The sequence below is a fragment of the Balaenoptera musculus genome, chromosome 10, assembly GCF_009873245.2.
Source record: "Balaenoptera musculus isolate JJ_BM4_2016_0621 chromosome 10, mBalMus1.pri.v3, whole genome shotgun sequence".
Lineage (NCBI taxonomy): Eukaryota > Metazoa > Chordata > Mammalia > Artiodactyla > Balaenopteridae > Balaenoptera > Balaenoptera musculus.
Window position 1 is genome coordinate 78,139,286 of NC_045794.1, and position 12,680 is coordinate 78,151,965.

The following is a 12,680-nucleotide window of genomic DNA, read 5'->3' on the forward strand; positions in this document are numbered from 1 at the left end:
AACTCAACATAATAAAGGCCATATACAACCAACCCACAGCAAACATCATTCTCAATGGTGAAAAACTGAAAGCATTTCCTCTAAGATCAGGAACAAGACAAGGATGTCCACTCTCGCCACTATTATTCAAGATAGTTTTGGAAGTCCTAGCCATGGCAATCAGAGAAATAAAAGGAATACAAATTGGAAAAGAAGAAGTAAAACTGTCACTGTTTGCAGATGACATGATACTATACATAGAGAATCCTAAAGATGCCACCAGAAAACTACTAGAGCTAATCAATGAATTTGGTAAAGTTGCAGGATACAAAATTAATGCACAGAAATCTCCTGCATTCCTATACACGAATGATGAAAAATCTGAAAGAGAAATTAAGGAAACACTCCCATTTACCACTGCAACAAAAAGAATAAAATAGCTAGGAATAAACCTACCTAGGGAGACAAAAGACCTGTATGCAGAAAACTATAAGATACTGATGAAAGAAATTAAAGATGATACCAACAGATGGAGAGATATACCATGTTCTTGGATTGGAAGAATCAATATTGTAAAAATGACTATACTACCCAATACAATCTACACATTCAGTGCAATCCCTATGAAATTACCAATGCCATTTTTTACAAAACTAGAACAAAAAATCTTAAAATATGTATGGAGACACAAAGGACCCCGAATAGCCAAAGCAGTCTTGAGGGAAAAAAAACGGAGCTGGAGGAATCAGACTCCCTGACTTCAGACTATACTACAAAGCTACAGTAATCAAGACAATATGGTACTGGCACAAAAACAGAAATATAGATCAACGGAACAGGATAGAAAGCCCAGAGATAAACCCACGCACCTATGGTCAACTAATCTATGACAAAGGAGGCAAGGATATACAATGGAGAGAAGACAGCCTCTTCAATAAGTGGTGCTGGGAAAACTGGACAGCTACATGTAAAAGAATGAAATTAGAACACTCCCTAACACCATACACAAAAATAAACTCAAAATGGTTTAGAGACCTAAATGTAAGCCCGGACACTATAAAACTCTTAGAGGAAAACATAGGAAGAACACTCTTTGACATAAATCACAGCAAGATCTTTTCTGATCCACCTCCTAGAGTAATGGAAATAAAAACAAAAATAAACAAATGGGACCTAATGAAGCTTAAAAGTTTTTATACAGCAAAGGAAACTACAAACAAGATGGAAAGACAACCTTCAGAATGGGAGAAAATATTTGCAAACGAATCAACGGACAAAGGATTAATCTCCAAAATATATAAACAGCTCATGCAGCTCAATATTAAAAAAACAAACAACCCAGTCCAAAAATGGGCAGAAGACCTAAATAGACATTTCTACAAAGAAGACATACAGATGGCCAAGAAGCACATGAAAAGCTGCTCAACATCACTACTTACTAGAGAAATGCAAATCAAAACTACAATGAGGTATCACTTCACACCAGTTAGAATGGGCATCATCAGAAAATCTACAAACAACAAATGCTGGAGAGGGTGTGGAGAAAAGGGAACCCTTTTGCACTGTTGGTGGGAATGTAAATTGATACAGCCACTATGGAGAATAGTATGGAGGTTCCTTAAAAAACTAAAAATAGATTTACCATATGATCCAGCAATCCCACTACTGGGCATATACCCAGAGAAAACCATAAATCAATAAGACACATGCACCCCAATGTTCATTGCAGCACTATTTACAATAGCCAGGTCATGGAAGCAACCTAAATGCCCATCGACAGATGAATGGATAAAGTAGATGTGGCACATATGTACAATGGAATATTACTCAGCCATAAAAAGGAACAAAATTGGGTCATTTGTACAGACGTGGATGGATCTACAGACTGTCATACAGAGTGAAGTAAGTCAGAAAGAGAAAAACAAATATCATATATTAACGCATATATGTAAAACCTAGAAAAATGGTACAGATGAACTGGTTTGCAAGGCAGAAATTCAGACACAGATGTAGAGAACAAACGTATGGACACCAAGGGGGGAAAGTGGTGGCGGGGGGAGGGGGTGATGGTGTAATGAATTGGGAGATTGGGATTGACATATATACACTAATATGTATAAAATGGGTAACTAATTAGAGCCTGCTGTATAAAAAAATAAATAAAATTCAAAAAAAAATGATACTGGGAAAAAAGTCAGTCTCTTCAGTCAATGATACTGGGAAAACTGGACAGCCACATGCAAAAAATGAATAAAAAACTAGACCACCATCTTACACCATACACAAAAGTAACTCAAAATGGAGTAAAGACTTGAATTCAAGATCTGAAACCATAAAATTCCTAGAAGAAAACATAAGTGGTAACCTTACTGATACTAGTCTTACCAATGTTTTAGTGGATCAGACTCCAAAGGAAAGAGAAACAAAAGCAAAAAACAAACATCAAACTGAAAAGCTTCTGTACAGCAAAGGAAATCATAATCAAAACAAAAGGCAGCTTACTAAATGGGAGAAGTTATTTGCAAATCACCTATCTACAGCTCAACAACAAGAAAAAACCAAGCAACCCAACTTAAAAATGGGCAGAGAATCTGAATAGACATTTTTCCAAAGAAGACATAAGGCTGGCCAACAGGCACATGAAAAGATCGTCAATATCACTAATCATCAGGAAGATGCACATCAAAACCATGAGATATCATCTCATACCTGTCAGAAATGGCGATTTTCAAAGAACAATGAATAACGAGGGTTGGTGAGTATATGGAGCAGAGAGAACCCTGTTACACTGTTGGTGAGAATGTAAATTGGTGCAGCAACTATGGAAAACAGTATAGAGGTTCCTTAAAAAAATTAAAAATAGAACTACTATATGATCCAGCAATTCCACTTCTGGGTATTTATCTAAAGAACATGAAAACACTAATTCAAAAAGATATATGAACCCCTATGTCCACTGCAGCATTATTTACAATAGCCAAGATATGCAAACAATCTAAGTGCCCACTGACGGATGAATGGATAAAGAGAACATTATACATACGCGTGCACACACACACACACACACACAACAGAATACTACTCAGCCATAAAAAAATGAAATCCTGCCATTCGTAACATGGTTGGACCTTGAGGGTATGATGCTAAGTGAAATAAGTCAGACAAAGAAAGACAAATACCATATGATTTCATTCATACGTGGAATCAAAACACACACACACCAATGAACAAACAAACAAAATAAAACAAAAACAAACTCAGAGATACAGAGAACAGATTAGTGGTTACCAGAGAAGAAGGGGGTTGGGAGGTGAGCAAAATGGATGAAGGGGGTCAACTGTATGGTGATGGATGATAACTAGACTTGTGGTGGTGATAACTCTGTAGTGTATACAGATGTTGAACCATAGTGCTCTACACTTGAAACTTAAATACAAAAATTTTTTTTTTAGGGGCTTCCCTGGTGGCGCAGTGACTGAGAATCCGCCTGCCAATGCAGGGGACACAGGTTCGAGCCCTGGTCTGGGAAGATCCCACATGCCGCGGAGCAACTAGGCCCGTGAGCCACAATTACCGAGCCCGCGCGTCTGGAGCCTGTGCTCCGCAACAAGAGAGGCCGCGATAGTGAGAGGCCCGCGCACCGCGATGAAGAGTGGCCCCCGCTTGCCTCAACTAGAGAAAGCCCTTGCACAGAAACAAAGACCCAACACAGCCATAAATAAATAAATAAATAAATAAATAAATAAAATTTAAAAAAAAAATTTTTTTTTAAATTTAGCAGACATGTAAAGAAGCCTGAAAATACTACCCACAATAGGAAAAGAAAACCAACCAACCAACACCAACCCAGAAGTGACAGAGATGCTAAAATTAGCAAAGACATTAATATAGTTACTATAACTGAATTCCACATAAAGCTACAGTAAAGATTGAACATGTCAAGGAAAATATGAAAAAAATCAAAATTGGACTTCAGGATAAAAACTACAATTTCTGAGATGAAAAATGCACTATGAAATTACTGGCAGATTAGACATTGCAGGAAAAAAGATCAGAGAACTTAAAGACATGACAACAGAAACTATCCAAAATGAAACAAAGAGACAAAAAAGATTAAAAATAAATAAACAGGGATTTCCCTGGTGGTCCAGTGGTAAAGAATCTGCCTTAAAATGCAGGCGATGTGGGTTTGATCCCTGGTCAGGGAACTAAGATCCCACATGCCGAGGGGCAACTAAGCCCACACGCCACAACTACTGAGCTCACGCGCCTCAACTAGAGAGCCTGCATGCCGCAAACTACAGAGCCCACATGCCCTGGAGCCTGCACGCCACAACTAAAGAAGAGAAAAAGCCGCACGCCACAACTAGAGAGAAGCCTGCATGCTGCAACCAAGAGCTCGTGCACCACAACGAAAGATCCCGTGTGTCTCAACGAAGATCCCACGTGCCGCAACTAAGACCCAACACAGCCAAAAATAAATAAATTTAAAAATAAATCTTTAAAAATAAACAAACAAACAAACAGAACATCAGTGAGTTATGGGAGAACTTTCAGTGGCCTAATAGCAGAGTCCCCAAAGGAAATCAAATAGGAGGCAGAAAAAAATATTTTGAGATAAAATATCTAAAATTTTTCTAAATTTGATGAAAACTATAAACCCACAGACCCAAGAAGCTCATTAAACCTCAAGCTCCAGAAACATGAAGAAATGTGCAAAGGCAGGTCAATCAAATTACTGAAAAGAAGCAATAAAGAAAAAAATCTTAAGAGCTGACAAGAAAAAAAGACACTAGATAAACAGAACAAAGATAAAGATGACAACAAATTTCTTACGTAACACATAAGTGAGAAGACAGAAGAGCAACATCTTTACAGTATTAGGGGAAAAAACTGTCAATCTAGAACTCAGTACTCAGCAGAAATACCTTTAAACACCATTTCTTATATATACATATAAAAGCTGAAAAAATTCTCACCAGTATTTCTGCACTATAAGAAATGTTAAAGTCCATAAGATGGAAGGAAAATGATACTGATGGAAAAATGTATCTACACAAAGGAAAAAACAACACTGCAATTGGTAACTACACAGGAGTCTTGTGATCAATGAGGTCTCTGATAAAGAAAAAAATCTATGGTTAGAGATGCTTATCTCATAAGAAACTTATTAACAACAAGCACACACATAGAAAAATCTATCTTCCTCCCCTCTCCCTCTCTCTCAAAGTTGACATACACCAAAGACATAGAATTAGAGGGTTAACTCAATGTCATATTAGGAGGAAATTATGCTGTGTCTTAGATTTCTAATGGAATACTGCCACTACTTGTCTGAAAAGAAACTTAAAAGAATGCTTTGTCATACAACCGTCTATGTGTCACTACCTATATTAAATCTATAAAAAATCTTCAATACTCCAACATTTGTCATATTAATAATACAAAACAATATTAACGCGTACATGTGGAATCTAGAAAAATGGTATAGATGAACCTATTTGCAGGGCAGGAAAAGAAACACAGATGTAGAGAACAGACGTGTGGACACAGCAGGGGAAGGGGCGGGTGGGATGAATTGGGAGATAAGGTTTGACATAAATACACTACCATGTGTAAAACAGATAGCTAGTGGGAACCTGCTGTATAGCACAGGGAGCTCGGTCTGGTGCTCTGTGATGACCTAGATGGGTGGGATGGGGTGGGGAGGGAGGTACAAGAGGGTGGGGATGTATGTATACACAGAGTTGATTCAGTACATTGTACAACAGAAACTAACACAACATTGTAAAGCAATTATACTCCAATAAAAAATAATAATAATACAAAACAGACCAAGAATATTTTGATTTAAGGGGGCAAATATTGCTGTGCCAGAGATTCTTAAAAGATTAATGACAAACTGAGTAATAAATTTTGCTCTGAGCTTCCTAGCAGCCAAATAAAATGGTAAACATACTGGTTTACACAGTTTTCATTACCTGGCACAAAGAAAGCATATAAATGTTTGGTAAATTAATTTTTTTTAATTTTTATCAGAAACATATAAAATGACTCCCATATTTTTAAAAAAGGTTTTGCTAACATGTTACATAACAACAATGTAATAGCTAACTTGTGCTAACCACTTACAACATCAAAGCACCGTACTAATAATTTCTTATCATTGATTCATTGCAACTTTACAATCATCCTATGAGCTAGGCACTATTATTATCCCCATTCACTACAACTACACAAGTGATGCAGAAATATTCTTTAAATGAATGTCTTTTATAGTGTTCTTCTATGAAGCCAAAGAGATATTAAATTCTAAATCAGAAAAGGCATTTTGCAGGTAGACAATACATGTGTATTTTTTAAATAATCATCTTTCATAAAACCTTCATTGAAGTATTTCTTGCTGATTTTACTTTGCTGGATTTACTTAACTCACAATTTGTACAAATTGCAAACACCCACTGAAGCAAATAGCTAAATTGCTTCAATATGTGTATTTATGTATAAATGCTTCTTTCAGTTATTTCTGCCAGGTAAATATCACATAGAAATCAGATATGTTTATCTTGAAAAACAGAAACTTTACCAGATAAATTTTATTTATCAGCAAACATTTGGGAAGTTATCACATGAAGAAATATCCAGAGTTATTTTGTGTAGGTCCAAGGAACACTGCAATAACCAACAGGGAGGCTACAGGGAGGATGATTTCCTTTCAATATGATAGAGAAAATGCTTAACATACTCCAATCCATAAATGGAAGTGTATCACTTTACAAGTTCACTAGGTTCTCTAGCACTGAAAGCACTGAAGCACAGAATGAAGAGCTCTGTGTCATAAGAGCTCCAAACAGGAATTCTGCTTTGAAATTTATTGCCTCACAGTTCTGGAGGCCAGAAGTCCAAAATCAAGGTGTCGGCTAAGTGTTCCCTCTGAAAACTGTAGGAAGAACCCTTCCTTGCCCTGTCCTAGCTTGTCTTGATGTGCTGGCAATCCTTGGCATTCCCTGGCAGCTGCAACACTTCAATCTCTGCTTCTGTCATCATAGGACGTTCTCTCTGCTCCACCACCACCCATGTGTTTCTGTCTCTATGTCTTTTCTCTTCTTATTATTAAGGACATCAGTCATATTAGATTAAGGGCCTGTCATACTTCAGTATGACCTTATCTTAACCTAAGTAATTTCATCTGCAAAACCCTATTTCCAAATAAGGTCACATTCTGAGGTACTGGGAGTTAGAACTTCAACTTATCTTTTGGGGGACACAATTCAACTCATGACAGATATGAAAGAGAACTAGATGATTATCAACTCTAAGATGCTAAGGCTCTAGATACCTGTGAGACAACAAGTGCAACATTATACTATGTATGAATAGAACAATTCCGACTCGCTCATTTATTCTACTTATTCATGTCATTCATTTAACAAATACTTGCTAGGCACCATCCTGAGCACTGGAGACACACTAAAAAAAAGTTCCTGCCCTCATGGAGGCTGTATTCCAATAGAATAAAAATTGCCATCATTTATGAGTAGCTACTATGTGCCAGACACCGTACTGAAAACATACAGGTTATTATCTCATTAGTCCTTACAGCAACCCCTGTTAGATAAAAACCTTTATGCCCTTTTTCACATGAGAAAACTAAGGAATAGAAACATAACTATTTGTTGAAGGTCATCACCTTCCTGGCGAAATGACCCTGTTTTTTGGTTATAAAAACATTCTTTTTATCTTTAATGATACTCTTTGTCTTGAAGTCTATTTTATCTGATATTAATATAGCCACTCCAGTCTTCTTAGGCCATTTTGCATGTGCTTGTTACAAATAAGCATGTCTACATGTTACTCTCAAGAAACAGTGATTACATCTTCAATGCCTGAAAAGAATACTTTGAATACCTTGGGTTTAGTGCTCACAGACTGCATTCATATAGGCCTCAATTTTTGCAAAACAAATTAATCCACCAATTCTAAAGGTTTAAATTATATTTCCCTCTTCAACTCACATTTCTGAGGTTTTTATTTGTTTAAATGTCCTAAATATGTATACCTAGGAATGAAACAGTAAACATGGTGGAGGCTCCAACCCAAGCTTAAGTCGTGGTGTTTCCAACAATGGAAGATTTCGAGATGATACTGAACGACAAACTCCTTTAACACTGCTGTCAAAAGAATACATGAATTGGATGATATGCCACACTGGATGACTTGAAAGATGGCTTTTCACTCTATCAACCCATGACTCCAATATTAATAATGCCTTATTGTAACAAGCACTAGATAAGTAGAAATCCACAGCTGGAGCTACTCAGAGATTACAGGAAAATATCACTACTAATACCTACTAATTTGAATTTACAGTAAGTTTGGTGCTGAGGTTTAGCTTTGCTCTGCTTTTTAGGCAAATGGAAAATGAATAGTGTGAAAAATATCAAAAGAAACTAGTCAGTACTTTAGTACCAACTACCTGTTACTTTAGAAACTCCATTTACCTTACATTGTGCACATAAATTACGTACGCATATTGGTTTTACAGTGTCTTTTAAGAAGCTCATCAGGCGTTTTTAGCTCAGCATCAGTTACAGTACTTAAAAAAATGCAATAAACCTTTATTTTTAAAAATATTTTTAAATTGTGATTTTTTTATCAATACAAACTGGCCTTTCCTCCAATTATTCTGAAGAGTGAGATTATTATTTAAATCAGAACAGGAAATATAATACAAATTTACCTAAAATAACAGTTTTGTGGCTAAACCCTACAGGGTAGCTAACATTCTAGAGTATATGAAAGAAGATTAAGTTATACCACCCAGAGATACAACAAAATATTCGTTAAGAATATAGAGAGAATTTACCAAATTTACCAAAATTATTTATTTCCACTAAATATCTGACTACTTTTATACTAACTTGAATATATTTTCTTACCTGCAGCTTCATTTCTTCTAAGTCTTTAGTTTTCTCTACTAATTCCCCTCGTAGCTCTTCAAGCAGCAGCTGAAATTTTTCCTGGTGAGTTTGCTTTTCATTTAATAGGCGCTTGAGCTCATTTTGTGACTTCATGTACTCATCCTGCAACCTGATTTTTTAAAAAGAAGAATTTAAGTGTATCCTTTGCTTTCTAATCGCATTACTTTATGTGAAGTCAACCAACACTACAGAGCAAGATCAATATCATATATTCATTAAACTTACAAATATAATTGCTTTACAGTTTCATTTATTATTAACACTGTAATTTCTGAATGCAATTTTACTTTGAAGGGGAAAAAAACATATTTAGCCACCTAGATACATTTAATTTTATATGTCTTGCTACTTTCAAAACAAGACTTTAATAAATTTATAATCCACTTGATTTAAAGAAAATTTACTTGTATTTAAAAAGTTTTAAATGTATACTGTATACTGCAAAATAACAAAATTATACTGTATGTTCCAGAGCAAACACTCAGACAAAATAAAAATTTTTAATCAAGCCTCTCACTTCCAAATTTAAGTAATTTATTTACCTTGTATGTTCAGCTTTCAGAGTCTGATAATTAGTTTTATGATGTTCACATCGTAACCGTTCATCAATTAACATTTTTTGGAACTCAGATTGAGAACTGGTCAGCCCACTGTCTCCACCAGGAGGAAAAATGGTGGGAAAAGTGTCCATATTGGTAAGTGAGCTGACAACCATGTAAAAGCAAGTCTTGCTTTCTTATTGTCTTAGTTTTCTTTTCAAGAGTATTTTTCACTTTCTTCGTGCTAAGACAGAATCTCGGGAGGCCAAATTATACCTGAAGAGAGAAATACACTTAATTAGTGATCAGTGAACTCTTTCAGTATTATATATTTTTTATCACTTCTTATTATTCTCCTTATCATTTCTGTAACAAACCCAATTTTCAGTTGTTCATAAAATAAAATTCAAGAATAAAGTTGAATCAGACCTTAAATTTTCTTTACTTCCATGCAGTTTCTGTGCCCATCAAGGTCATATCTTCAAATATTAGCCTAACTAGATGTAACGACTCTTCCAGTATAGGTAGTCCCAGATTCACAAATCACCAATGTTTCCTGAGGTTACTGAGGTAAACTTCAAGAGTGGATTCTGGTACGAAATCCATACTCCGAAACCAGGGGAAAAGCTATTTGGAACTTGGTAAGTGGCTGGGGAGAATCACAGTCTTCACAAAGATGACCTTCAGCATGTAATTATGTCTGTGATTAATGCTACAAAGGATCTTTTATTTGACACAAGGTGATTGCACTCAGGCTGCAGATTCAGAGAAGAAATCAGTCAACATATAAATATTGATCATCTATATATTATGCACTGTGCTAAGAACAGCAAAGTCAATCACCTCAGCTATCCCCAAAAGCACCAATCCAGGATTATGAAAGTAATCAAATGTTTGCTGTATCTAGAAGTAAAAAATGATGACACAGTGTTCTTACTGTAAATAATTAAAAACAAAAATTTTAATCAAAACAATTCTGTCCCTTTTAACTTCATTCATCTTTCTCAAAACTATTATATATATTTTTTCCTAACAGTACCTCCCTTAGTCATGGGTGATTATGAATTACCTTTTCTTACTACAAGAGACCATCTTTAGCCTACACAAACCAACCATTGAATTACTGAGTCTTGCTTGAACTACATCATTTCTGATAAATTAATGTGATGTCTACATGTTACATAAGAAGACTTTTAAACTAAAATTGAGGTTGCTTTGGTTTCCTGCTTTATCTATTTTAACAGAGGGGTAAAAGTCCTTCAAGGACACCTTACTCCTTATTCTTCGGTTAAATGTGACAAGGATTCAACCTTTGCAAATGCAGAGTGCACTGTCTGTAGCAGCTGCCACAACGTAATCCTGTCAAGAATATACATTTGCCATGGAATTAATAAACTGGATCATAAAACTGGCATTTAACTTGACAGTAAAGTAAACATTCTCACTGACCCCTACCCTAAAATGAGAGTTAAGTCCTCACAGAAATAAAATTTACAAAGACCTGAAAGTTTCTGGAAAATAAAATTAAAATGATTTATCTCCTTCCCTCTTGGCACTGAAATATTCACTAGACGTACTTTCCAAGACTTCACTAATTTCAGAATATCCCTTTCTCAATCACCACCACCATTACCTCATCTCCAATTCTAGTTTCTATGCAAACATATGTGTACTGCCCTCTTGTATTTTCCCAAACCAGGAGGATTTCTCCTGTTCCAAGATGATGTTTGCAATTTCATTACTTTTTAATATGTTAATTTTTTGAATAATAAAGCTAGAATATACCAACACACATCACCAGTAGGTACCACACCCAAATGCATGATATACTTTCCCCTCATACCACAAAAAATACCATGTTAATTTGCATGCGTACACAAACACACACACACACACACATCTATAGTAAGCTTTCTGCAAAGTTACCTGTATCAAAATGATAAATCTGCTTATCCCTTGGCCCAATCCTAGGAATTTATTCTATGACAATAGCTGGATGAGTACCCAAATGTAATTACTATATAAGAATATTCTTTGTGACTTTTTTTTAATTAAAAAAATGAAAAAATCAGAAATAAGCTAAACTTCCACAAATAAAGGTTTATCTATACTATGCATTAAAAAGGACAAGTTAGATCTATCCCCACAGCATGGTGAAGAGTATAAATGACAGATACACACACACATATGTTTACATACACATAAAAAGAGTCAAATAGTGGTACACCAAGCAGCGAATAGTGGTAACTTCTGGGGAAATAATAATGGGGGGACTCCCTGACAGGAAAACTTGCACCTTGCACTTTCAACATTTTACTGTTAAATTTTCTTTTTAACAACTACAAACTGTTTTTCAGATAATGAACAATTCTATCACCCTGTATTCAAATTATCTGAAACCAAATTCATTACCCTTGTTTTCAATCTACCTTCAACATCCTTACTTTCCAGCTTCTGATATTGATACCAGTATTATGCTACCATTCATCCACACTTACAACCTCAAAGTCTTCTCTGCTTTCTCTCTCAACTTCCCATGTATGAACAACAAATACTCTTTCTTTAAAATGCATTCCATTCTCTCCATTCCTACTTAACCACAAAAAGTCAAGCTTGTATCATCTCGTAACTAGACTATTAGAGCTTTTTATTAGCCCTGCTTCCAATATTTTCTCTCTAGTCTACCCTCCAAACACTGCCAGATTAATAGTCAGAAACTGTTATTTGATTTCTCATTCTCACTTAAAAGCTCCCATATGAGACAAAATCAAAACACCCCAGTCTTTCAAAGCACTACACAATCAGCCCCAATCTACCTTGTGTAATCTCATTTCCTACCATCTGCCAAGAATATTCTACTCCAGCTAGCCCCTGAATAAATATGCACATCACACCTTTGTTCACGCAGATTTTCTCCTCGTTTGTGAACCCTATACTAATGAAAATGGACTCTAGTATGCACGATAATCACTAACTTTTCTCTATTTCTGTGATGATTGAATATAAATAGGCTTAAACACAGTAGTTAGATACTGGAAAGAAATCCTTGACTCAAAGTTATGAGCCCCTGGGTTGCATTTGCCAATAGCCTTTTCCAGAATTTTCTCCTCTATGGATAGTTAAGAATCACAGAAAACTATCTGCCAATTTGTGTGAATCTAACCAAGGTCAGAATGAATTG

General features: G+C 35.6%; 1 protein-coding gene across 1 annotated transcript in view; it reads right to left on the reverse strand.

Moving 5' to 3' along the window:
* The window catches only part of CEP83 (centrosomal protein 83), a 74,502-nt gene extending 62,850 nt beyond the window's left edge, over nucleotides 1-11,652 (reverse strand). The window contains 4 exon segments of the mRNA XM_036864838.1: nucleotides 8,919-9,069; nucleotides 9,503-9,775; nucleotides 9,929-10,254; nucleotides 10,343-11,652. Coding sequence (XP_036720733.1) covers nucleotides 8,919-9,069; nucleotides 9,503-9,675 — 324 coding nt within the window. The 5' untranslated portion in view covers nucleotides 9,676-9,775; nucleotides 9,929-10,254; nucleotides 10,343-11,652.
* Between the last annotated feature and the right edge of the window lie 1,028 nt (nucleotides 11,653-12,680).